A 27,873-nucleotide genomic window follows, 5' to 3' on the forward strand; every position below is an offset into this window, starting at 1 on the left:
AGGGATGCAAACACCTTCATCACCAAGCAACGCAGTGTTGTCATTAGGGCTATTAGCGCCATTACCTGCTAGTTCTCCCCAAGGACTACCATCTTCTAGCAGCAAAGACTTATCTTGCTATAATTACGTTGCATGTTGACTAATTAAATGTTATTCACTTAATTATTGTAATTATCTTTTCGCCGGGGTCTAGGTTTGTGGCCTCACCAGAAGCTGATTACTACCGTCACCATCCATAATCGATAGACCCAATCATGTAATAACTGGGCTGAGTAGGTCTCTTTCTTCTAGGCCGATTCAATCTATTAGTCCACCTCTGAGAGTTCACCTCCGGGAGTTCACCCTAGGCAGCTCTCACCGATTTTACCCGATTTTATGCCGAGCCGAAATTAGTCACCTTCAGACAGTTCACCTCCGGAAGTTCACCTCCGACAGTTCACCTCCAACAGTTCACCTCCGACAGTTCACCTCCAACAGTTCACCTCCGACAGTTCACCTCCAACAGTTCACCTCCGGAAGTTCACCTCCGACAGTTCACCTCCGACAGTTCACCTCCGGAAGTTCACCTCCAACAGTTCACCTCCGACAGTTCACCTCCAACAGTTCACCTCCGACAGTTCACCTCCAACAGTTCACCTCCGACAGTTCACCTCCAACATTTCACCTCCGGAAGTTCACCTCCGACAGTTCACCTCCAACAGTTCACCTCCGACAGTTCACCTCCAGCAGTTCACCTCCGACAGTTCACCTCCGACAGTTCACCTCCGACAGTTCACCTCCGGAAGTTCACCTCCGACAGTTCACCTCCGACAGTTCACCTCCAACAGTTCACCTCCGACAGTTCACCTCCAACAGTTCACCTCCGGAAGTTCACCTCCGACAGTTCACCTCCGACAGTTCACCTCCGACAGTTCACCTCCAACAGTTCACCTCCGGAAGTTCACCTCAATGTTTGACTGGTTAAAGTTTTCAAAACTGCACCTCTGATTACTCTAAGCCACAAATTATCACTTTAAAACAAGATTCAATTTAAAGTGTTTCAATGCGTCCAGGTCACTCATAATGATTTCACCGATTTCAACGTGCCGTCTGTGTGTCCTCGGGGCTTTCTTCCCTCCGATGTAACTTGATGTGGAATTACCTCGCATATGTCTCGCTAATATTATAATTGCATCTTTGGCAGATTTAATGAGCTTTAATGCGGGGAACAGGTAGGACATGATTGGGGAATTGAATTTCAACTAAGAAGTTGGACGCCATGCAGATTTCTCTCCTTAATTTTGCCTCAAGATCTCGAGACATTTTTCTTGAAGTAAAGTCTTTTGTTCTTATAGGGTCAAAAGTGTGTGCATGAAGAGGGTATGTATGTATGGGGTGTTTACATATGCCTGAAATAACTTCAAACTGTCAATGACACTGACACAATGTCACTAAGCTGATAAACCAAATTTGTGCTAAACTGCAGTGGCAGATGAAAGTGCTCATCCCACCTTGGAAGGGAAACACTCCCAGAGACATCAAGACAGAAAGAAAAGTCACATTTGTGAACTGCTCAGTGAGAAAAAAGGGTCAATTAGCCTAACCAACCTATACTAACCCCACCAAAACACAGCAAACGTGTCCCGCCTGGCCCTGAATGTTGATAAGCCTGGCAAAAGTTCACCCATCAGCCACCGTCAATTCTTGACGGGACTGTGGCCAGGAAACCTACAAATCATGCACTTTCCAGAAATTCTGACCAAACTGGCAGCTGGTCTCAAGGAAACTGTGAGAAACTGACCAGAAGTGGTCGAATAAGTGGTGAGTCTGCAGCCGCGTGGAGCCAGTGGGGACGTTAGGCTCTTTTCTTCATATGAAGGAGATGCTTGCAACTCCTTCAAGCAAGGAATACCTGTCAGAACTCTGATCACAACAAAAATACCCTTCAGGCATTCAGAGGAGGTGTTTGGAGTTAAGATTTTTGTGTGGGATATTGTGAGAGGCACTTATGATTACTTGATATGGACAATGGGCATCTTGTATGGTTTTGTGAGAGTCCAGAAAAGACACCCAAGTTAGAGTTATCGATTGAACCATATTTTAGGTGAGGTAAGGATGATTGGTCGGGTTGTATCCAGGATAGCTGTGGCAATTTAAAACAAACTCGGATACGCAAATAATCAATAAAAAGACCACGACATTTTCAGCACATCGATCAAAAAACAGATTAAATTCTCAGAATCACAAAAGAGAGAGTTAACTGCACACTTTTCCCAACACCCACTCACTCACAATTGGACAAAGTAAGATAACACAAAGGCTAATTACCTATTCCTATCTAATTAATTAGTACTTAAGACCACAGTTTAAGACAGCTTAAGGATCCATTGTGTCACACTGGATGATGGGACCAAGACAGATGTTTAGAACATGACTGTAAGATGTGAGACATGTTCGTGGATTAACTGAATTCATGATGGAGGGGACGTGTAAGTGATCCAAGCAAACTCCTAAAACGCTCTTTCTGCATGTCTGGACTGGCGCTCACTAAAGATAACTTCGCGATACTATAAACACTACGCATTTTTGACGATATAATTAAAACTATAAAGTTTTACATTTTGAAGCCCCTACAATACAATTCGTGTTTGTATCCAGCCTCAAAAAAATGCTGAAAAATTAGGATGGCCAACTAAAATGGTTTACAGTCATCTATTTTATTCCGAATCTTTATACAAGAAGAATGGACCACATGACTTTTCAACATAGCCACTCACAAATAAACGTGCACAAAATCAGAGGTAAATCTGAACAAGATTAGCCGGCGATAATGCATGAAAAGGGCAGATCATTGAACTGATCTCGTTAGTTTGAGCCATTGTACCGATGATGATGTCACTGAGTCCATAGTTCACAGCCAAGCTAACAAAGCCGCCCATCGTAAGGACAGCTCACCCAAATCAACCGAATGACATGTACAGGGTACTCGAAGCTCCTCTTGAAGTTGACGATCAAAATAGTATTACCATGTTCTTGCCAGAAGAGTTCTCCTAGAGTGTTGTGTACATCCTTCACGGGAAGATCATCATCTGTCAGCCAAGGATTGCGGCCCCACAAAACAAGACCAGTGAACAAAACAGACAATGCCACATTCACGTTAATTTGGGGCAGTTCTACAATGTTGATTCAAGCTGAACATTGTCAGTCTCAAAAGCCACAGACACAAAAATCCTGTCTTCGCCGTTTTGACTCAATACAAGACAAGAACCACCCCAGTAATTTAGGACAAAACCTCCATCGGTGAGAGGGACAATGGTTATTGAGAGTGCACAAGTCCGAGCGTACGGTCAAAATCTGACCCTAAAATAGCAGCGGAATATTTCAGCGGATGACAAGACACCAATCGAAATTCCACAATTTTTCACAAAACACCGCCAGACCTAGGAATCCTGTTCTTTCACGACAATGGTACAAGTGAGGGCTTCGGAGGGAGGTCTTATTTGAGTGCAGCCTGGCGGCTTGTGGGACAAACAACAACAGTGTACAAAGTAGAACAAACAAGCCGGCTGGACACAGCAGGTGATGACAACAAAGTGAGCACACAAGAAGCCGATGGGTGTACCCAAAATGAAATGCAAGGAGTTTATCTCATGATGAGTGGATATATCCCTATGGGTTGATATCTTTTAATGCAATATGAACTAATCACTTAGACACGAGGTGGTTGGATTTTGATCAGAATGCAAGAACACAAACTAAGATGCAGACTTCAGAAACAAAGCAAGTTCATACATTTTCAATTTGTTATTGATTGAGTATTTTGGTTCTCTTCGTATCAAGGCTGTGATGTCCCTGGTTGTTTTATATCCCTGTGTCAACACTGCAACATGAGAAGCCATCTAGTGATAAAGAAAGACACCAGCAGCGGTGGCTGCCATGTGCAGGTGACTGAGAGGTTCTTCAGAAATAAGCAGATCAATTCGTTGATGTGACCTCTTTATGGGTCAAGATGTCATGGGCTGTGGACAGTGGATACATCCCTGCCAAGGTTGTGCTGGACATCTTTTTCATGAGGAAAATACTAAGTAAATTGGCTCCAAGGTCAACAGAAATTGTATGTCACAATTTGGCTCACTTTGTGCACCGGCCCAACTTGACTTTTAAAGCTGGAAATTTTAAACTCAAACTCTAACCTTTTAGTGTTAGAGTTGAGATGTTGACTGGGCGGATCAATAACCGATTCAATTCTTCATCATGGATCATGATAGTCAGAGAGCTTCCTGGTTCAAATCTCCTGCACAACTTTCCTATATGCCTGGAGTCTGGGAGACTAACAAGGGTCAACCTATCTACCTGATGTCAGGTGGAAACCCACAAAGAAAATACACAAAAGTGTCTTACTCACCCACCACCTAGGTTAGTTCACAAGAAAATAATCAAAAATCACCAACGTACCTGTGAAATAAACAAAGAACAAGGCATAAATTAGAGCAGCATGAACAAATAATTTGGCAAAATGTGACCCACCTTTGGTCCAAATACAATCCTTAAGCAAAGGGGAGGTCCAATCAGCGGTCTCCAAGTGGCGAGTAGAGACCAGAGACCAAATTATAACACTCATCTGATTTATCAACAAGCTATAAAACATAGCCATTAATGAGTGTTTTATTAATGGGACAACATCCTTCCCTAATCAATTGGCTGCGGAAATCTTGGAGTTGATAAAATACAACCGGCAACTTGACATAGAACTATCAGCCTTAATTGCACAAATTAATGAGCTATCAAGATTCATCCAGGAAAATGCAAGATTGCAGAAACTCAGCAACAGGCCTACCTAGCCAGTACTCTGTTGGGCAAAAGGTTTTGACCACTGAACTATGAGTGTCTAGAGATAGATTTCCAGCCATCATCAATGCTGATCAGGGAAATCGACCTGAGTGATTCATCACATCCAACAATTTCAAAACTGTCCAAGTTCAGTAAAGGTTTTTAATGAATTTGAGAAACGAGTGAGTGAACTTATTAAGCTCACATATTATCAGTTGCCAATTTGAAAGAACTCTCAAATAAGAGAATAGAAACAGAAAAACTTAAAAAGCTGCCCATGCTACAACCTCAGAATAAAAGCAGTGTTCCTGTTGGTATTTAATGCCTTGCATGCCCTCAGTTCAAATAAGATTTCAAACTTGTCCTTCCTTATCGCAACCGCTGTCTGATAGTGGCTGATTAAGACATGTTCACATCTTGATAATGCTGTGAAAACAAGCTCGCTGGGGCCTCCCCACCGCTACCTAAATCTAAGCCGCATCCGACTTCTAAGATCGCCAAGAGCCTGCCAGCCAATCTAATCACTAAATAGCGGGAGACAATACAACCTCAGCAACCTTGCTCCAGGATGCAAGAGTCATATACACATCACATTGGCATGCAACATGTACATGTTTATCATGGGGTCATTTTTTCCCCAACTGGGCAGAAAGTGCAGCCTGGACTGACTACCTGAACTTTTCAATAAATTTCAATTTCAGTCTCTGAATCACTTAATAAACCACAAATTATAAAATTGAAATCGCAATTTGAACTGGTGGGAATTGGCAAATTGAATTCACTGCATCCAGCTTTTAGAAAATTGTTCCAATTAGTTTGATTTCTAATGATTTTCCAGTTCAAAATCAGTTTCTTTTGAAAATGTTTAGATATTTTTTCAACTCGAGTCAGTCTATTTGAATAACTTGTACTTAATGGGAATAAACATCACGTGAAAATCCTTTAGATTTGTTTCTACTTGTCTCTCTCCGGAAAAGCTTCAGTAGCATGTAAAAGCATGTTATTTTGTGTTTAGTTCATCAGTAACATAAAGAGTTGGTGATGTTTTTCTGGTCATCAAGAAAGAGGGATGCCCATTCCAGGATCCACAAGGCAAACACCAACATGCTCTTGTTGCAGAGGGCAAAAGCTATCTTCAACGCTATGCAAATGAGGTCAGCGCCATGACCACCAACCAGAAATTGACCTAGTCATGTCACCAACTAATGAAATCAAACCAAAATTACTGTGGAGTCAATTTTAAAACAGCAGGAGATCATGAAAACAACAAATCAAAATGTCAAAGAGTCGTCTCTGTTATATCTCTGAACCTTCCTTGAACTGCTTTCAAGCTGTTCCAAATTAACACACCACCCCACAGATGACAAGTTTTGGTGATGGACCTTTTAATGACACCAGTAACAACCCCAGGACAACCCCTGCCAGGATGAAGTTTGCCGAATGAGATTGTCATTTGAAGTAGGTAATTTTGCTAGCATTCCTAAGCTGAGTATTTATGTGAGCACCAGGTGGTGATTGTGAGGCTGACCTTGTTACTAAGGGGGTCTGACCTCAGCGATCAGGGGGACCTAGACCCACAGGACTTCAAAGACATCACCTTTGACTCTGAATTATAACACAGATCAATTGTCTCTAAAATATGTTTCTGAGAAAACTTCAGTCAATCAACCTGCCTGGAAGTAATTCAACTTGTGGTTGTTGACATCAGTGCAGAGAGACTTTGAGATACTGGAGACTTGAATTAGTGGAACCAACCAGATGAAAGAGACAAGGAGGCAGGCTGCAGCTCAGTCATGTTGGGATCAAAGTTGTTGTATCCATCCTTACACCACCCACCCACCAGTCCCTTTGGTGAAATGTAATGGAAGTTCTTGCATAGCACTTTATATTGTACAAGTTTTGTCTCAAGGTGCTTTACATCCGGCCTAATCCAGTATTGGCATCTCAGTTATAGCACTGTTGATGACAAGTCTCTCAGTGTTGGTGCTCTAACCCTTGGGTGTTGACATATCAGTCCATGGGTGTTGGTAAATCAGTTATGGCACTGTTGATCACAAGTCCCTCAGTGTTGGTGCTCTAACCCTTGGGTGTTGACATATCAGTCCATGGGTGTTGGTAAATCAGTTATGGCACTGTTGATCACAAGTCCCTCAGTGTTGGTGCTCTAACCCTTGGGTGTTGACATATCAGTCCATGGGTGTTGGTAAATCAGTTATGGCACTGTTGATCACAAGTCCCTCAGTGTTGGTGCTCTAACCCTTGGGTGTTGACATATCAGTCCATGGGTGTTGGTAAATCAGTAATGGCACTGTTGATCACAAGTCCCTCAGTGTTGGTGCTCTAACCCTTGGGTGTTGACATATCAGTCCATGGGTGTTGGTATACCAACCCCAGAAGTGTTGATGTATCAGCCATGGAGTTATTATTTGTGTATGAGTGTGTTTGCCTTCAGCAAGCTCTCAGTTGATGTTCAAGCTGTCTGCTCATGTCAACAGAATCTCAGCCAACTGAAGCAACAACCATCAACCATTACCTGTCTTCTGCTGTGCCTCTACAGGAATACGGGGTTTTCAGGCTGTTAGCTGCACGGTCAGGAGGAAGACTTAATCAGTGGGCGATAATGAGTGATAAGTTGTAAGTGGTGCAGTGGTGAGATGGGTTAGACTCCCACTTGGTGCACATCATTATATGAGAGGGTAGCTGACATCATAGGTTTCCTCAAGGGTCTGTGGTTCTCCCACATCACATTTCACATCGCCATATTTTAAGTAAAAAGAGCGAATAATGTCGTAACACCTCTCAACTTACATGAAATATGGTTGACTTCTGCCCCAGATTTATTGTATCATCCATCTATGATATCTCAGCATAAACCATCTATCATCGCCATTCAATTTCCCAGTATTTCTCTAACGAAGACAAGTTGAAGTGTAGAGGTTACACCTGAATACCTCAAGGGTCTTGTTTGCTTGTTTAGACAAGTGATCTATGGGTCTGCAATGGGTGCGAAACATTTTGGTTAGCAGCTCTTTCTTCATGATTGATTAGGAGCATGCTGCTTATTCACTTCATCAGCATCATCATTTGATGCAGGGGGATACTTTGTAAAGAAGGACAAAGCTTGTTGCAATGACCAGACAAATCAGCTTCAGATCTCGTGGTTAAGAAACATGTCACTCTTAAAGGACGGACAACGACATCAACGACGGACGACAGACGCCATGGTATCGTATAAGCTCCCCTGAATGGTGAGCTAAAAAGGAGATGCTTGGGTCAGGTTTTGGGTACGCTGACTTTTACCCGTCCTGGCCAAATGTTCTCTTGGTGAACCGTTAAATGAGTGCGTGTAGGTTTCTCCATTGAAGCATGATCCACTTAGGACAAACATCATGCGATATTGGAACCAGGTGAGTAGAGGTGTTCCTCTTGGAAGAACAGCACTGACAGGAGGAGAAGATGGGTGAACACCTCGCTTCCCACTCTCCCCAACTCTGTTGTATTTCAAGCAGAGGTGTTGCAGCAATCACATATGAGAACTCATCAAGCCTGTCATAATGTCATGGGTTGTCAGTACTGTGGTATTATGAAGGTCATTGAAGCCATAAAGATGTAATGAAGCAAGAACTTACCCATGAAAGTTTTGATTGAAATTTTGAACAGGTTGACTGGACATCAATCTGCGAGTTTTTCAATTTCATGAAATCAAATATCTAAGATCTTTTTTGAATTTTGATGTTTTAGGAATCAAAATATTTTGGTAATTTTGGAAAGTTTGAAATTTTGGTTATTTTTGGAAATTTCGTATTTTTGAAATTTTGAAATTTTGATTTTTTTTTCTTCGATTTTAGAAAGTTTTGTTTTGAAAATTTTGTTTTGAATTTTTGAATTTTTGAAATTATGATATTTTTGAATTTGTGATGTTTTTGACATTTTTGAAATTTTCAATAGTTTTTATAGTATTATGATATTTTGAAATTTCGTAAAAAAAGAAAACTGGAGTTTTGCCCCAATAGAATACAATCACAAACCCTGCTTTGCTTTTTGATGGTTGATCAGGTCAATTTACACAGACCAAGCAATGCACTCGTGGGAAGAACAGAAACCTATAAATATCTGGAGGGGAACTGTTTCAAATGGATGACAGAATAAGCAACACTAATTAAGGCATCCGTTAAAATACAGGTGAGAAAAATTAGTGACTTCCTTAGCACACAACAAATGGGAAGTTTTTCAGCGCACTCTGGGAGCATTACAATCTTTTGTTTTTCATGGCACCTGGTCTTAGTTCATGCCAGCTTAAGGAATCATAACTTTTCTATGCAGCCAGTATTGAACTTTACAACATATTTTGGTAAACTTCACTGATACAAGAGACAGGCATAGAGAAGAAGAATAGATTAGGTATTCCTGAACAAATGTCTCCTCAGGATCTGTGTGAGAGGAAAAGTCATGTTTCGTTTGAAAAAGTTAATAAGATTTTAGTAACATATTTTGAGTTAATCTGTTCTGTGAGATTATCAGGCCTGTGTTGTCTCCAAACAACTTGGTTGACTCTAATTATGAGCTGCTAAGCTGTCAATCATTCATGTTTGTGAATTTGGATGATGTGAATCAGGTACAAACTTTTGTAACCAATTTGAGGGTTTTCAGGAGCAAGAAACACCTCTGGAGGAAATATTCTACTGTCCCCCGTCAGATTGAATCCTGCAGCTGACAATCATTTCAAGCATCCCTCCTGGTAAAGTAGAAGAGAGTGCAAGTGGAAATTTGGCAAATCAAACAGAAAGTGCAAAATTCCAAAAGCCTGAAAACACTCTCCATCAATGATTCAGTCTCTTACAACTGTGTTTCATCTCTGATTTAACCAACTCTGACAGCTACATCACATCTTAACCAACCAATCACTTCATATCAAATCAAAGCGGAATGCTGCCGGGCCATTGGTATTCACAGCTATCAGGGAGGGCGTGAAAGGCCAAGGTACACTTTTTACATCCATCAGTAAAATAAGCATTGCAGATTTGATAAGGCCAAATAAGTTTAATTCTGTGAACACATTTCATCAGATCTGCTGTGCTTGATTCAAGTGAGCATGAGACAATGTTCAAAGTCACGGACAAATGCAGCTAGTTTTCAAAATCTAGGTCAAGGTCAAAATGCAAGGTTAAACTGCTGAATTCCAAATGAGGTCAAAGGCCAGATGGATGTTTCAATCCCAACTCAGAGTCATGAAGTTGTACCTTACAGTGAAAACCAAATATCAAAAGTCATAAATACCGCCTGTCAATTTCGTGCATTAGAGAAAAACAAACTGAGTTGATATTAGGAATGTCTGTCGTTACGAGTAAGCTACCAAGAGAATTGAAATACACTATTGGAAATAAAGCAAGAATGAAACGGCTGGGTAAAAAGATCACAGAAATACAACGCTACGTCCTGCCTTCTAAATGACCTGTCAATTTCCTGCCCCGGCGGACAATAACGTGACTTAGCGCCACGGCCCAATGCGCTTCGCCAACGAACAATCGTTCCCTTGGCAAACGTTGGAAGAAACAGAAAAACCTTTGATATTGCATACTGTTGTAAAGTGGTCGAATCAATATTCTATGGTAGAGGTGAGCAATGATGACGCAGCTCACAGTCCAAGCACAAAGAAACATGGTACAGAATGGAACATGACAGGTCCACCAAAGCAATCGTGAAAAACTCCAAAATCACAGGTTTTTCCCGCTTTTTTCCATATGTGTTGTGTCATAGGAAAGCAAGTCATTTTTCATGACTGAGTTTTATTTGGGTTTTTCATTTCATTCATTTTTGACATTTGTGTTTCCATCATAAAAAATACAACCTTTGCTCTCCAATCCAAAATAGTGCGGTCATTTACTGGATAGAGAACCCAAGGCAACATGTCTTTTAAATTGTATATTTTACAATTTCATATCAATATCCTTACTTGCATCATACATAATGAAGGGTGAATCAACTTCAATTTAAAGGGTGGATATTTGGAACACCTTGCCGTTTTTGATTTGGATGTGTTTATTTTCAATGTTTACTCGCCAGATAGTGCAATGACCTAAATTTCTTCCTATGTTTATTCTCCCCTGGCAGTGTTTACATACAAATCACTGAAAAAATAAACAATTCAATTCGGTAATGCACAAATCCTGGTGTCCCGACCAGCGAGATAACCGGTACTAATTCAGTTCCACTAACCTTTTTTCATATGTCAGGACTTTTTTGTTACTGCAATTTTTGTAATCAGTATTTTTGCACCTCAAGAGTCAAACAATTTGAATGTGTTTACCAAAATCCATCAAACACAGCAGTCGGACAGATCTTTTTATTACAATCCAAAAATCAGCACCTCAATGACTCTGTCTCAGGGGATTATAAACACTCACTTTCCAAACCTGTCGTGATTCAAAGAGATGCAGTTTTTGTTCCAGATGCTTTTTTAGAATAAGATAAACAACAAACCAACCAACTATTAAAAAAGACACTTGGTTTGTTTTCTGCACCTCCATCAAGCTAACAACTTCTGATATGAAGGCAGCCTCTTCCCACTATATGCCTCGCACAAAACCTTTAGATGTTGCTATCAATTCATATTTGTTTTGTTTTAACCCTCTTTGGTGCAACTTACAGCAATATTCAACTCACTGATCCTCGCCTTAATGCCTGTAGCTACTGGTATAAAGGTCTCAACAAGTGCAGCAAAGGTCGGTTGCTTCAAATGCAAGACTGCTCACAATTAAAGGACTATATACCTCTCCAATCAGCCTCGGTCAATGGCACAACCTTCTCACTACCCTTTTATCACAAAAAGCTACTAGTCATTTCTTGACTCAGACACAGCACGCCATATAGTCCCTATAAGTGGTGAAGCCACTACAGCAATCTCACCTTAAAAACTCCCAGAGTCATTTTCTAACGATTGAGAAAGTTCTCTGGTATCAAACATGTCAACCTGCAATTAAGGGCCCTTCAGAAACCAAGGAGACTTCTATCGCAAGTCACCCATGTGCAAGTTAACCAATTAAGCCCTCATTAGGAACTTGATGCAGGCGCTTTTGTGCAGGGGTGCCGTCATTATCGGTGATCACAAACTGGGCATGCTGGGACAGTTTACACGTTAAGCGGTACAAATTACTGTCACCAGAGACTGGACCTAGAACAATCAACCGTTTCTCATCAATTTTCTCTTTACAGTAGACTACTAGACAATACAACATTCTGATCATTTCTTGAATAAAAACGATTTTAAATTTTTTCATTCATTTAGCAAGTTTGGCATGGAAATAGTGCTTTGCATGCTTCCTATTCTTGTTTATGAACAAGAGAAAGTCAACCATTCGGGAAGAATTCCTCAATCAAAAATGTATGCAATTTGCACCACACCTGTAAATTACTAGCCTATCTTGTCAATTATTTATCAGACAACATTTTAAATGTTTTAACCTCGTTTTTCAATGTTAATTAGAGAGTAGTTACTTGTTTGATACCTTTTTTTACTATTTTAATTGATATGCAAGAATTCTTTCACTTCAAAGTGTCCCCATGAAGTGTTTTGAATAATTGGTCCTCAAACTTTTTATTTTCACTTCATTATTTGGAACTTTTAGATGGTACTTGAGTCCTCTTCCTATTAGCCAAATTCTTTTGTCGAAATCGCTCATTATAATCTCTTACCAAACATTGATAATTACGATTGGTTGCTGAGGTTTGTCAATGGGCAAGAAATGGTTGCATTGTTATTATCTATCTGTTTGTTAAGCTTCTCTCATAACGATATAGGTCATTTTTGGCCAATTTTTTATGTTCAATAAAGAAAACTACACACTGAATGAAATGCCAGCAAAAAATGAGGTTTCATACTTCTATAAAAAGTGGCCGTCTACGAGGCAGTTCAGGAAAGAAAAAACAAGAGGCTTATTGAAGCAAATAACCAACACGGTGTCGAGCCCAGCAACACATGAGTTAACCCTGACCATGATCACCTTAATGCATGATGGAGGTTCACACAAAAGAGCATTACCAGTGAAAGTATTCACCACCATCACATCACAGCCACTCAACACTCATTCAGTCAATACATCGATTTTCAGCTGGAAAACCACACAAATGTCTTTTGTCGTTTATATTTGTTTGATTTTAAAAGATTTACTGTAAATGTTGAATGACCATTAGGACTCTAACCTGGCCACACAGTTCTGCAGCTGGAGGCACACTATAGGTGCAAATGTCAGTACTCTAAACAATAAAACCTCCAAAGATAGATCATCAGAAATAAATGTTGTGATTTCCCATCAGTGAGACATTGTTACCTTGATGACATTGTTATATTCATTGCATTGGATCTCTTCCCAAAAATTGCAGAAATGAAACATTGCAAGACTTCATGGTCCAAAAACAGCGCTTGCAGTGTTAAATAAACTTCCAATCATGTGACAAACTGAGTTTTGCATGAGGTGACACGTAACGTCACGTCGGATAATGAAGTTTGTAGGTTCATCGGTCCCGAAAACGTGATTTTAGTTGCGAGTGCTGTCACCAGGTTTTGAATGAAAGCGACAAGTCCTACATTCTACAGGGTGTAATCCTGTTGTGAAACCAATTCCTTTTCGTCCACATCATCCTATACACCCATTTCAGCAAGCCAGCCCAATGATTCACAACAAGTAAATAAAAGGTACATGGACCACTGAGCATGAAATTGTTGGCTCCATTTTTAAAGTGAAAGTCCATTATGACTCTGTTGATTCGCCCTACATTTATATTCCAATCTTTGTCAACTTTGGCCCAAACATGTGCCCCACATTATGTTTCTTTGATGAAGTGTAAATTTAGTTGGACCTCTGTGTTAATGGTACACTAACTCAATAAAGGACCACACAGATTATTAACTTGTCCTCTATTCACCCAAAGCCAATGGACTAAGATGATCACTAGTTTATCTATCCACGGTGGATGATGGACAAAAGATAATGTGGAAAGACTGACCCTATCTCTAGTTGTTAAGAGTTTTTTCTTTTCGTTTTGGGATGGTTTTGATCATATGGAGCCTTTACCAACCAACACTAAGGAAGAGCAATGATATTCTAGTTAGTGTTATCTTGTCACTTTGAGAAGTTTTCATGTCAAAGGCCCCAGTGCACACAGCACTGAATAATATCAAGGCAGTTATCATTTTACATCTCTCTTTCTCTGTACCCCGGCACACTGCATGTGTACAGACTGTGCTTGGGGAAGGTAGAACTTGAGAGTCGGTTGAGACTAGATATTATATTATGGATAGGCCCTAAATAAACATGTTGATGAACAATTTGGTAGAAGTCACTTTTAAAGCCAATATCTAGATTTGGTGAATGACAACCAAGAGATCCAACAAGGAGTCTTTTTTGATGAGCTTGATCGTACCTAATGAAGCGCGATAACATTAGCTAAGTTCATGCCGACTATGTCCAAAATAAACCCCATAAATCACAGGTCAAACTAACTTGTCTTTGGTGAGATATGGATGATATATCATTCCTCATGCAGCTACAGCTTGTAACGAAACACCTCGTAAATCACTGGCCTGTCAGCACAGTGATCCAGATCACTACCCCCTAATCCCAAGCCAATTAAATCAAAATAAATTAACACTTTTCAATTATAACTTTAAAGAATTAATTAATCGCTAAAAATCAATGCAAAAACACTCACCTGTGAGAAGGAAACTGCAGTGAAAATCAGCCACAGGCGCTGATCTTACCCCACACTACACTTTCTACACTTTGATTCAAAAGCCGAACAACAAAACAGAGATTCAATCCAACCTAAATTCGCTTGTGTAGCGGGCCACTACTTTTCAATGCATTTCCGCGGCCATGTGCTGGCCGAGCCAAAGTTTAATTTATGCATGAATTCCCATGTAAAGTGAAAGTTTGCGGATCTGTCAATCAAATGTGGAAAGTTCACGAGGGCGGAGAGGAGGTGTCAATCATTTAGTCAGAGCAGACGTGAGTTGTTGTTTATGGAATCTGTCTGCTGATGATGGAGCTGTGAGATATGAGCAAATCTTGCCGCGGTTTCTGTTTCAGATTAACCTGGATATATACCTATACATTAAGCAATACATTTTACATAAGCTTGAACGCCAATAAACTCGGATTAAGCCTTAACAAAAGCAGAAATAGGAAGGGACGGGAATTTCCAGGTGATAGCATAATGATGAAGTTATGCCAGACAAAAGTTTTAGCCCTACCAATCTGGGAATATTCTCAGCTTCATTCCATCTCTAACTCACCGATTTTTTTATATATCAGTTCTGGGTAACTCTATTCCTCCCATTTGTCAACTGGCATATCCAAGGCCAAGGATCCAAGGCCATAAATGGCTTTGCAGTCATGTGCATTATTGCCAGAAGCCCTTAAAATGCGCAAAAAGATTGTACTTTCAAGTTAACGGATCTGCATTTTTCAGAATTAGTTTCACCACTGAACTTCAAGGAGAGCAATAGCATTTTTCGACAACCAACAACTTTTGGACTACCTAGAATAAATATTTTTGAACTGTTTTCTTTTTCATTCCCAGGTTGTCATAGCAATAGATAGATCACCCCGGTGATCTATGGGAAAATCCAGTGAAAACAGACAGCGGAAATGAAAGGAGGAAGCGTGATGTTGTGTAACAATCGTCTGCCAAACAGCCGGAGGAAAACCAATGTTTTCTTGGGGAGATCTTGACTGACCAGTAAATCCTTAGCAAACAGACCACTTCCGAAAGTGAGAATCTTTGACAAAGACCCTGAATCGATTATATCGCTTAGAAGTGGGGTATTTAGAGTGGATTTAAAATTTCTTTTTTGAGATGGTAACTGGCCTGAGTGGGCCAAATGCAGTGCAGCATGTGCACTGCCTGGTTTCAACTCAAAGGTCTCTGGCTTCAGCCAATGTGAAACACTTTGAAACCCTATAAAGTACAATCGCCATGAGAACTTGAATTTGTTCATCAAGCATGCATCTGTGCTGCCACCTGGCAGAATATAGGCCTAGTTATTTGAGATTCTCAGTTAATAACTGAGACTGAGAATACAGATTTTCATTCATAAGGTTATAATTTACAATTGGAGACAGAAGAAGAAGGCCACCTCTATATTTTAGTTCAAGGAGTCATTGATAACAGCTCATTGCTCCATGTTCATTTGCACACAAGCAGACTAGCCTTCATAATATATCAGGCTTTTTGGACAAATAAGCTTGATTTTTACTACGTGACAGATTTCTTGGAAACTCTCTTGAGGAAGAATTCGACCAATTACGAGTTTTCACAGGGGGTTCATGTGGCCACTGAACCCACAGGTGAAAATTGGTTACCTTGTAGCATGCCAGGTGAACTGAGAGAGGTCACACCAATTAGAGGTGGACGAGACGCACCTAAATTAACAAACATCAAATCAGCATAAATGCTTCAAATAGAATCAGTCGAATCAGCAATATAAACCAAGCAGAAAATTTGGTGGAAATTTTCTGTTTCACAACCAATCGGTAAAGAAATATATACCTTGAGATCTATATAGAAGCAGCCAAGCCTGCAGGAGAGAGTTCCTAGATAGATTGAGGCATGATGGTCTTTATAGTGACCTGCACCATCATCTCAAATTTAAAGCCTATAGGTTGCATTGTAAAGAGTAGCCTCTCCTATGAAAGAACCCCACACTTATATCAATGTCTGGTAGGCCCAGTTTGTAACATGATATATCATTCCTACTTCAACCAATGGGACCTTCGGCATCTTGTTACTTCCTTCAGAATCCCAAACACTAAAACAATTGCCTCGTCTAGCCTGGCTTTCAAGGTGTTTATTGCCAGTGCCCTATGGGACATTGATCTGCGTACACATGGTATGCCCACCTATTGGCAGCCGCTGTACAAAACATTCAAATAAATTGACTTCGTATGAAACTAATTTCTCAATCTTCGCGGCTTGATGCCAGCTGATGTTTTTACAGACTACACATCCGACTGCCTCTAAAAACACCTCCAAGACTTTGATCTCAGCGGGGGAAAAACATTTTCATTCGCAACTGTGGATGCTGGGAGAAGATGCGTTCATTTCCTGATTAGTTTTTTATAAAAGCAAGGAGACGGAATAACCCCAGAATAGTTATTATTCATCATTTTCATTGTTTTGTAAAATTTGAGGAATATTTCAAAGATTTCTTATGACACTGTAGTTGCATACAATGTAGATGGCTGGCTAATATCAATTACACGGCAGTGCTGCAGGTGAAATGTGTGAGTTTCCGGCAACTTTTAACTCTAAAACAAAAGTTTTATTCAAATGTGCAAGAACTGTTCCAGGATATTGACCAGGAATGTGTGTGAGAGCAAGAGCATTAAAACGGCGCAGACCCCAAAAGAGCCCATGGGGTAAAGGTATGCATCAACATGATAGACACACACAAAACACATACTAGTAGGTTGAAAATGTTTTAATGGCTTGGAGCAGTTTACCTTTTCATTTTAAAAGCAAATAATCAGCCAAAATAGAAAAATGACCTGAGGCTTTAATACGAAAACAAGTTGGAGCAAAACCTATAACTATTCAGGATTTTCATCTTGTATCGGTTAAATAGTAGTTTCTCTTCCTTTTTTACAGGTATTTCAACAATATAGATAAAGAGAACATGATCGTGAACAATTGTGTGAATTAATGTATGATGGATGACAGTTCCATCCTATAGTTGTGGTTGTTTTCCATGCATATCATCTAAATCATCACGCACCCGGTAACGTAAGCCGACCGACCATTGCTTCCAATAGCTTTACCTCCTCATGAGATAATTAACAAAGATTTGTTAACCAACACGCTAATGAAGATCAAATGATACATGCAGACTGAAGAATCAATAACTCGCAATTGGTTGGATTTCATGAATGCAACTTTATAAGATATCCCACCAGGTAGTCCCATTCATACTACAGCCAAGCGTTTAGTAAAAATCATCGTGTGGGATACCTCTGGATTACATTGAAATCTCATCACTGTTTCTGTGTATCAATTCCGTCATCTTTTGTTTTGCTATATCAGCTTCATGAGTTCTTTGTTGATTTTTGGTGGATCGTTGACTCGCCAAGAAACCATCACCTGATAAAGTCGACAATATCTAACAACATGGCAAATTCATGAAACCAAAAGTACTTTTCATCATCATTTTTGGTCACAATATCATATTCGTTTCTGTGGTTCAATTCAGATCTTTGCCATTTTAAAATTAGACATTTGGAAAGGGACCCAATTCAATAAATGTTGCTGGATTAAGGAATTGTATCACCAAGCGATATTTATGTATCACTGATCACCATGAGGGTGCTGCTAGACTGTAGGCCAACACTAAGTCATCTGACCGATGTTTTGGGCAATATGATGGATCCACCTTTGGAGTGTTTGGTGAGACAACCAATTCTGACAGACGTCTAAGCTTCTTTTCTAAAACTCCTTAAACTAACCATTGAAATGTGCTTTCTTATTGTATCAACGCGAGCAGTGATGGTTGTGGCCACTGCATGCTGCATTCTAACCGAGACACCATGTGAAATACATCATACTAACAACCAAGGTGTATGATGACCTCTACCTGGAGGCAGCGCGTTGAATGCAGAGCTGCCACCTGCTATCTGTTAATAGAACTGATCACAGGTCTCAACAAAACCTGACTTCTAACATCCCTAGAATGCACTTGCCTTTATAATGGTGGTAGGTCCACCCTTCTACCAGGATCGTTAAGATATGAAGATCCAAATGACTATAGGCCGATTAACCTTTAAGACTTATTCCTACCCTAACAGTCAAAATCACATACCTGTACGATCACCAAAGAAGGATGAAGAAGGTCACACAAATCACTGTAATGATATTCCAAACTGACCAACTGTCCTTCCACGTCTCGTCAAGTGCAACTGTGAGGCATGTGTGTCTATATGTTATTATAATGTATTGAAATCAGTCAATATGAAAAATCTGGACTTTTCATTTATTGAACACCCAAAAGCATTTCAGTTGAACTAGGTCTAGCACAGATGTACATTACCAATACAAATCCAACACATATCGTGCAGTCTAATGTTCATCGAACGGAATTGGTGGAGCGCGCTTTGTGGCAGTGTGACATATGTGTGCGAGGGTGCTTTAGAATAGTCCGCTAAAGTGAGATCACCTGTTTTGGAGTGATCAAGTCTAAGTCCGGCAACTTCAAGCCACCTGACGCCTTACAAAGCTGATTTGAAATAAGTCAATAACTGAGAGTGAAATTTGGGAAAGCTGCCGTTGTCTGAAATAACACCATCAGTGTGACATTATAACTTAAGTAGGGCCAGTGTCACTTTAGACAAGCTTAATACGGTATCACGTTCAATACACATGGATACTAGAGAAGTGTGAAAGTTGGGTATATCATTATCATTCCTTTGTCATTAGTCAGCATTTGTTTGATATAACATCATCATTTTGTTTTTAGATATGTATCAAAAAGATCCAGTCTGAGTTTCCCCAGCTCACAGGGCATATGTCTAATGGCTCCCTTACTTTGAGTGTGAAGTATTCTTCTTTGACGGCAATTTTGGCCAACCAAATTATGTATAGAAGTAACTTACCCAAGCCTTTCAAATGAATAATCTCACTTTGAGAAATCCATATATGCAAACCAAATTCAAAAGTGCCACAGTCCTGTCCAAGCACATTTAGAAATGTCCCACCTAAAGGAGACAAGGACTATTTAGAATCAACAAGACTGTCAACAGCACGCGGACAGTATAACTCCACAGCTGAGTAGAAACCAATCAAACCAACAGGTTGCACAGGTCAAAGTCCTTGGAATGCATCGTCATATCGTAAAACAGATTATCCTATTAAATTTCAGCATCACACCCAACAAATGTGTTATTTACGTTCATTCTTTATACACCCGAGATGAATTGGTGAAGGTCATGCCATTGGAGCAAGTTGGCTCAATTAAAGACTCAGATTTACTATATCAACGAATTCAGAAACAATGAATTAGCAAAATTGATTCAGAATCACTGAATCAGCAAAACTGTACAAAGAGTATGAAGCATCAACAAGCAACACTGATTTGACAAAAGGGATTCAGAATTCTCCTTGAAATGGCTCGGGAATGACTGCTGGAAATGGTGGAGACTATACATACTTCAGGAAGAGAACCACAGTTCTCATTCAGATTCAGAATCATTGAAAAGAATGATAGAGAAAGTGTTTTAGAACTGAATGACTGATGAGTATTGACCAAACTAGGGGAAGAGGTCCTTTGAGGGATGTTACACTCACAGAGGATGCTAGGACAAGATGCTGACATAGGACCTGGAGTACCCAAAGGGAGCGCAGAAGCAAGCATCATTCAAAGAGTACAGATATTAAGTGTTGTGTCCTCGGATGAAACAAACTGGTCTTCTTTCGACTAGGCTGATAACACCTTGGGAGCCACTCCAGCCCGTAATGTTTTAATCATCCCGGATAACTGCACCGGGAGCCAAATTATATCCAACAGTTGCTTTTAAGAGCACTTAATAGAAAATCACAACGTCATTCGCCAAATGACTGAAAGGCTCTTCAGATCTATCAATACTTGCGTCCAAATCCTGTGAAGAGGTTGTTGTTGACTGCTGATCATGAACAGATTAACACTTTTTAGAAATGACTTGATTAAAATGAATAAAAAATCTATACATTTTGTAATCTATTGTCTGTCGAGGGATTCTTGGGTGAGTTTAAAGAAAACACTAAAAATGCCTTTAAAAATGCGCTTACTTTTATTAAACAATTTTTCCTACCTTATGACTTCGCCGCTCGTCGGGTGAAGCGGACCGTTTTCTCATGTCCCCTGCTTCCATTTTCAGTAGCTGACACTTGGGCGGAAGGTGATAGGGCGGATTGAGTCTTTTTACATCGTGGTGATCATTATTGTGACTGGGCAGCTGAAACAAGATGAAGGACTCCAAGATCAATCTAACTTTAAAGGAACTTTGGTGCATTGCAATACCTTTGACACTTCATTTCACTCGGGGATTGACCAGGGACTAATAAATCACAGACCCCCTAATAATTGCAAACACAATGAAATCAACAGTGCTTTCATCTTTTCTTTCAACACCAAACTAGGAGGCAACAAGAGCAGTTTTAGTTTTACAATAATGGCATCCTGGTACTTGAAAGATATCTTCAGAAACATCAGCAAATTCTCACCCATACCTGGATCTCTTACTCTTTCAACTCAAACTTTGGCAACATGAGCATCCTTAACATTAAATGCACAATTGACCGACTTAGTTTTCACATCCTGACTAGTTTTTGTCTTGGTTTAACAATCCCCTTATGGAGCATATTTTCAACAAAAAAGGTCCTTCTGATAATCAACTGGGGCTGAAAAGGCTCTATTGACCTAGTATCCTGCAATTCTGTGCAATAAGACTTGATGTTTCCAAGAGTAAGGCATTATACTATAATGATTATCAATCCTGTGGTAGAGAACTAGGGTTTTATCACAGGAAAATGTATTCATTTGCGAGAAATTTTTAAAATAGAAGCAACCAATAGTCACAAAAATAACACATAACAAACAAAAACCCTCAATTCTAAGTATACCGAAAGCAAATGCTGGCATCATCGCGGCCCCTAGAATGATGAGTCACCAATTACACACAACGCCCTTAGCCTAACTAGCAGCATTGACTGATCACAGAAGGCAATTGGCAAAAATCAACAAATTGTTACAAAAACAACACGTGTACTTGCAGATCAAAACAGGGGAATTTAAAAATTATTTCAAAAAAAGAAAACTGTCAACAACCAATCATATTCTGTGTAGTATACCATACTTAATGAAGCCACGCCCATAGTTGATTCACATCGCCACTAAATATATACACCTTTAGCTCAATCTCACATCAAAGTAGCAAAAATACTGGTGGAAAAAGCCACCGTCATTGACTTCTGATACAAATCAATATCGAGTCTGTCTCATCTTTATAAGAGCATGAAAACATGTATAATAATAATATGTTATGTACAGACATCGAGCTCAAGTTCTGAAATGATCAATTTCATGCTAAAAAGGACCAAGGTAAAAGTACTGGGCAATTATGTATATTCAGGAAATGTGTACAAAATGTTCAGAAATTCAGATTTCAATTCTGAGCCAGTCAGTTTCATCCTAAAATGACATTAGTGAATGCACAATATGAAGAGACTATTTCAACTTTGACGATATCAGAGACATATACACCTTTTTCATTTTACTTCACAACATGAGACTGACATATTTGATTGAATGCTCAGTTTCGCCCTAAAAAGACATTAAGGGATCGTTAGCTATCAAAGATTTCTACAGCTTTTTCATTTCAATCAAAGGGAAATCAAAAACATTGATATCTGATAGAGGTCTACATAGTCTAGCAGTGTAAAACCTTGAAATAGTAAGGCACCCTGGTGAAATAATGCTTCTGAAGATTCTGACTATTGGAGATTGTTTTACCTATAATCGATTAGACCAGATTTTCTTTGGAAAACTCCTTCATGAAGGACCTGAATGAATGTGTCAAAATATTACTCAGCCACTCATCTCCTAATGTCAAATCCTCAGACCTCAGAAAACTCGAAAAATTTATGATTAACGGGATGCAAATATGGAAAGTCATTATGAAACCCCCACAACAATAACCTAATTGATTATTGGTGAGTATTGGTGAGGACTCTTCAGTGTTGTTCTCTTGTAGGCTGCTGGTCAAGGCCAAGTGAAAAAGTTCTTTGGTTTCTTGTCACATTACAGATGATGCTTTGCCTAGAACATATTTGCTGATCATAGCTTAGTGCCCACTCTGTGATGGTTATTTGCACCAAGGGTTATATCTCTGCCGCATCCTATGGCTTCTTTACCTGATATAGAAGTTTTTCACCAACCACGTTTCAGGGAGACCTGATGGAACACCCCACGTTGATGAGAGGTCTTCATCGTTGGGTACCCAAGGTGTCAGGCACATGACCACTTTCTAGAATAAAGTATTGCTATGCATCCTTGCAAGTCTTTTGCAAACAATCTGCTATCCACCAACCGACACTTTTCCATTCCCCAACCGAGAGGAGGAACATTCTGCATTGTACTTCACCACCATCTGATGGGACAAACCACATCTCTTGACACATTTCTCCATCCTTTCATGGTTTTTGCTCCCCTCAACAACTTTCAAATGCAGCGATAATGGACGTGAAAGCATTTTGAAAATGGTCACGAGCTGTGAGCGTTGTGAGGCTAAAAGAGCAGTTGACGGCATTTAGTGAGGGTTTTGTCGGATAGAATTCGGGGTTGTTAGTCAACGATAATGTTATTGTTAGTAGAATTCATGCAGGAATATACCGTTTATTTCAAACCTTCCTAAAGGGAACTTAAGCCATTTTGAGAAGTGTTTGGCTAGACAATGGACTGAAAGGACTTTGAACCTGATCACAAGATGTAATGTTTTAAGATAAAAGGAAGAGCTGATGGCATTAGCGTTAAGGTTGTTCAAAATTACTCAATCGATAGGCGTTTATGTTAGAAAGTATACCAAACCTTTCAACAACTGGGACACAGAAGCCAGACCCTAGACCCTGGGACACATGATCTAACCTATTTAGGGGACACCAAGAACCTAGGACAAATAGAAGCGTGACTGATTTCGAGACACCGAAACCCAGTTCTCACAAGACACTACTGCAAGTATAGCCAAGTCAAAGCCTTGCAAAACTGCAAAGCATAAAGGAGGGAAAAGGATGTTCTTACATAGCTGAATGTTGAGAAAGCATATTGCTTTTGCCTAATAGGCCTTATCAACAGAAGATGGAGAGACCAACGGTAGCAAGCACATGCAGGCCTACCTTTATTATTTACTGCACATGGCACAACTGACAAAAACTAGGCCTACACAGAGTTGATATTCCATATCTACTTGGAAGGTCAGGTGAGGTTATCATCACTGGAACATGACTGACAATGGAATGAATGAGTTTTTACTGGTGAATCATTCACCGCAACCCCGTCACAGTCAAGATCCCTGGATAAAAACATCCACCCTTTTCATTGTTCTGCAGCATTTCCCAAGGTTTCAAAGTTGAAACTACTGTAAGGTCCAGCATTACCTGTAAATTGCTCACAAACATCTTCCTGTTAAGCTAATAGTAAACAAGACAGAGGTAGAGAAAGACAGAAAATCATTCACAAGGTCTACATGCGAAATGTTATTGTCAAACAATTGGTTCCTGCACCTGAAGCACCTCCTATAGCATGACTCGGCCTGCACCTGAAGCACCTCCTATAGCATGACTCGGCCTGCACCTGAAGCACCTCCTATAGCATGACTCAGCCTGCACCTGAAGCACCTCCTATAGCATGACTCAGCCTGCACCTGAAGCACCTCCTATAGCATGACTCAGCCTGCACCTGAAGCACCTCCTATAGCATGACTCAGCCTGCACCTGAAGCACCTCCTATAGCATGACTCAGCCTGCACCTGAAGCACCTCCTATAGCACGACTCAGCCTGCACCTGAAGCACCTCCTATAGCACGACTCAGCCTGCACCTGAAGCACCTCCTATAGCACGACTCAGCCTGCACCTGAAGCACCTCCTATATCATGACTCAGCCTGCACCTGAAGCACCTCCTATAGCATGACTCAGCCTGCACCTGAAGCACCTCCTATAGCATGACTCAGCCTGCACCTGAAGCACCTCCTATAGCACGACTCAGCCTGCACCTGAAGCACCTCCTACAGCACGACTCAGCCTGCACCTGAAGCACCTCCTATAGCATGACTCAGCCTGCACCTGAAGCACCTCCTATAGCATGACTCAGCCTGCACCTGAAGCACCTCCTATAGCATGACTCGGCCTGCACCTGAAGCACCTCCTATAGCATGACTCAGCCTGCACCTGAAGCACCTCCTATAGCATGACTCAGCCTGCACCTGAAGCACCTCCTATAGCATGACTCAGCCTGCACCTGAAGCACCTCCTATAGCATGACTCAGCCTGCACCTGAAGCACCTCCTATAGCATGACTCAGCCTGCACCTGAAGCACCTCCTACAGCACGACTCAGCCTGCACCTGAAGCACCTCCTATAGCATGACTCGGCCTGCACCTGAAGCACCTCCTATAGCATGACTCAGCCTGCACCTGAAGCACCTCCTATAGCATGACTCAGCCTGCACCTGAAGCACCTCCTATAGCATGACTCAGCCTGCACCTGAAGTACCTCCTATAGCATGACTCAGCCTGCACCTGAAGCACCTCCTATAGCATGACTCAGCCTGCACCTGAAGCACCTCCTATAGCATGACTCAGCCTGCACCTGAAGCACCTCCTATAGCATGACTCGGCCTGCACCTGAAGCACCTCCTATAGCATGACTCAGCCTGCACCTGAAGCACCTCCTATAGCATGACTCAGCCTGCACCTGAAGCACCTCCTATAGCATGACTCAGCCTGCACCTGAAGCACCTCCTATAGCATGACTCAGCCTGCACCTGAAGCACCTCCTATAGCATGACTCAGCCTGCACCTGAAGCACCTCCTATAGCATGACTCAGCCTGCACCTGAAGCACCTCCTATAGCATGACTCAGCCTGCACCTGAAGCACCTCCTATAGCATGACTCAGCCTGCACCTGAAGCACCTCCTATAGCATGACTCAGCCTGCACCTGAAGCACCTCCTATAGCATGACTCAGCCTGCACCTGAAGCACCTCCTATAGCATGACTCGGCCTGCACCTGAAGCACCTCCTATAGCATGACTCGGCCTGCACCTGAAGCACCTCCTATAGCGTGACTCAGCCTGCACCTGAAGCACCTCCTATAGCATGACTCAGCCTGCACCTGAAGCACCTCCTATAGCATGACTCAGCCTGCACCTGAAGCACCTCCTATAGCATGACTCAGCCTGCACCTGAAGCACCTCCTATAGCATGACTCAGCCTGCACCTGAAGCACCTCCTATAGCATGACTCAGCCTGCACCTGAAGCACCTCCTATAGCATGACTCAGCCTGCACCTGAAGCACCTCCTATAGCATGACTCAGCCTGCACCTGAAGCACCTCCTATAGCATGACTCAGCCTGCACCTGAAGCACCTCCTATAGCATGACTCAGCCTGCACCTGAAGCACCTCCTATAGCATGACTCAGCCTGCACCTGAAGCACCTCCTATAGCATGACTCAGCCTGCACCTGAAGCACCTCCTATAGCATGACTCGGCCTGCACCTGAAGCACCTCCTATAGCATGACTCAGCCTGCACCTGAAGCACCTCCTATAGCATGACTCAGCCTGCACCTGAAGCACCTCCTATAGCATGACTCAGCCTGCACCTGAAGCACCTCCTATAGCATGACTCAGCCTGGTTGTCTTGATCAGAACCTTCACTAACGTTGCATATTTCCAAGCTGGAAACTCAGATGTTGCAAGACGCCACTTGTTGGACATTGATGGTCCTGCATTGGAGTATGAATTCGATCAGCTTGAGCCTAATGTGAAGGCTTATGTCGACATAAAAGAAAAGCACCTCCTGAAGCAATTTCACGAAAAGGCTTTCAGATTTCACAAGCAAGGGTTAACGTTTAAGAAATCATTTCTATTTTCAACAAGCTTTTGTATTGAAATCTTCAAAGAAGACAAGACGAAAGACTGTGGAAAAACCCAAGCCGTGAATATCAAAGACAAACCTTGAAAAATCAACTTCAAAGAAAATGCATTGAAGAACATTGAAGGTACTGAACATTATGAATGTTAGGCAACGCGGCGTGCAGCTCAGATATGAATCGTACTCTTCCACTTGGGACGGAGGAGGCCACGAGCTGAAATTTTGCTGTAGCGATATCGATGAGGGAGGCTGGTGATGTATTAGTTGCTACCAATGTGATGGTAGTCGGTGGCAATTGTAATTCTAAATTGGCAAAGGAAGAAGTCAGATAGAAAAAACAGTAGAAAGTGTTTGAAGTTCCAGGCACTAAACCAGAAGGCTTGTTCTGGTTCACCTCTCAGGTAGGACATAATTAGATATGACATCATTGCAGAGTCGCCAGGTTCCACACGAGGCATTGTACCCCCCCCCCCCATTGGAGCAGCGAGAGTGTCCACCTAATGTTGAAATGTTTACCAGGGGAACATTGTCTGAACCATTCCAAAATACTTTTGTCTTCATTCAACCTACTTGTGCTGAATACAAGTTCTCAAAGTAACAAAACTATGATTCGTTGATAACAGATTTCCTTCCCTTCATGCGTGTCATAGAGGGATGGTTCAATAACAGGCACATTGCCAGCAATCTTGGCCAATTCACTTTACCTCAACTGACATGACAGTCTTCTGAATACGAAGTCCCTCTGGGGCCATTTCCAGTGTTAGCAAAAGACTAACCCATTAGTGGACAGTAGCTTGTGATGGATTCCTCTCCCTGGCAGAACACGGTGCCTCATCATATAGTGGCATGTACCACAACAAGCAAACATGGAGAAAGAAGCTTACCCTTGACTCTGCTTGTATCTGGCACATGTAATCAAAATATGATATCCTTTGCTGTGGTAACTCCATACCTCGGACACGTACACAAGTTTGGCTATGACGTTTTACTGTTAGAGTTCTACAAGGGAATTATAATCCAAATAAATCTTATCAGCATCCAGCCATTTTATACGGAAGAGCTAATCTAATGTTGCAATCATGGTTACACTTATTCATTAGCCAACAATCACTGACTAACTACCCAGAGCAAGTGTTAGCCTTTGCTTGGTAAGAATGACTTCAGCAGCCTCGATCCTCACATGACATTGATGCAATGATATTTGCCATGGAATGACACCTTCAATAATGCAATCAGCAAAGGGCAAATCTGATAGCTGTAATGATGCTCTCATGCAAGAGTTGTTAGTTGGTAAAGTGGTATTGGACTGGTCATTATGACCGCTGAAGAGAACAAAGCCGCGAGATGGTATCCAGCAAGATGGTATCCCATGAACAACTCAAATCAGATTCCA

At 41.2% G+C, this 27,873-nt stretch overlaps 1 protein-coding gene across 4 annotated transcripts in view; it reads right to left on the bottom strand.

Moving 5' to 3' along the window:
- LOC135487091 (eyes absent homolog 1-like) overlaps positions 1-27,445 on the bottom strand; it is a 114,547-nt gene extending 87,102 nt beyond the window's left edge. For all 4 annotated transcript variants that reach the window (XM_064770445.1, XM_064770442.1, XM_064770441.1 and 1 more), the window contains exons 1-2: positions 27,365-27,445; positions 20,643-20,786 (exon numbers count right to left, since the gene is read on the bottom strand). In XM_064770445.1, coding sequence (XP_064626515.1) covers positions 20,643-20,786; positions 27,365-27,430 — 210 coding nt within the window. In that variant the 5' untranslated portion in view covers positions 27,431-27,445. The remainder of the gene's footprint in view (positions 1-20,642; positions 20,787-27,364) is intronic.
- Positions 27,446-27,873: the final 428 nt, after the last annotated feature.

This window comes from Lineus longissimus, chromosome 4 (genome assembly GCF_910592395.1).
Source record: "Lineus longissimus chromosome 4, tnLinLong1.2, whole genome shotgun sequence".
Taxonomy (NCBI): Eukaryota; Metazoa; Nemertea; class Pilidiophora; order Heteronemertea; family Lineidae; genus Lineus; species Lineus longissimus.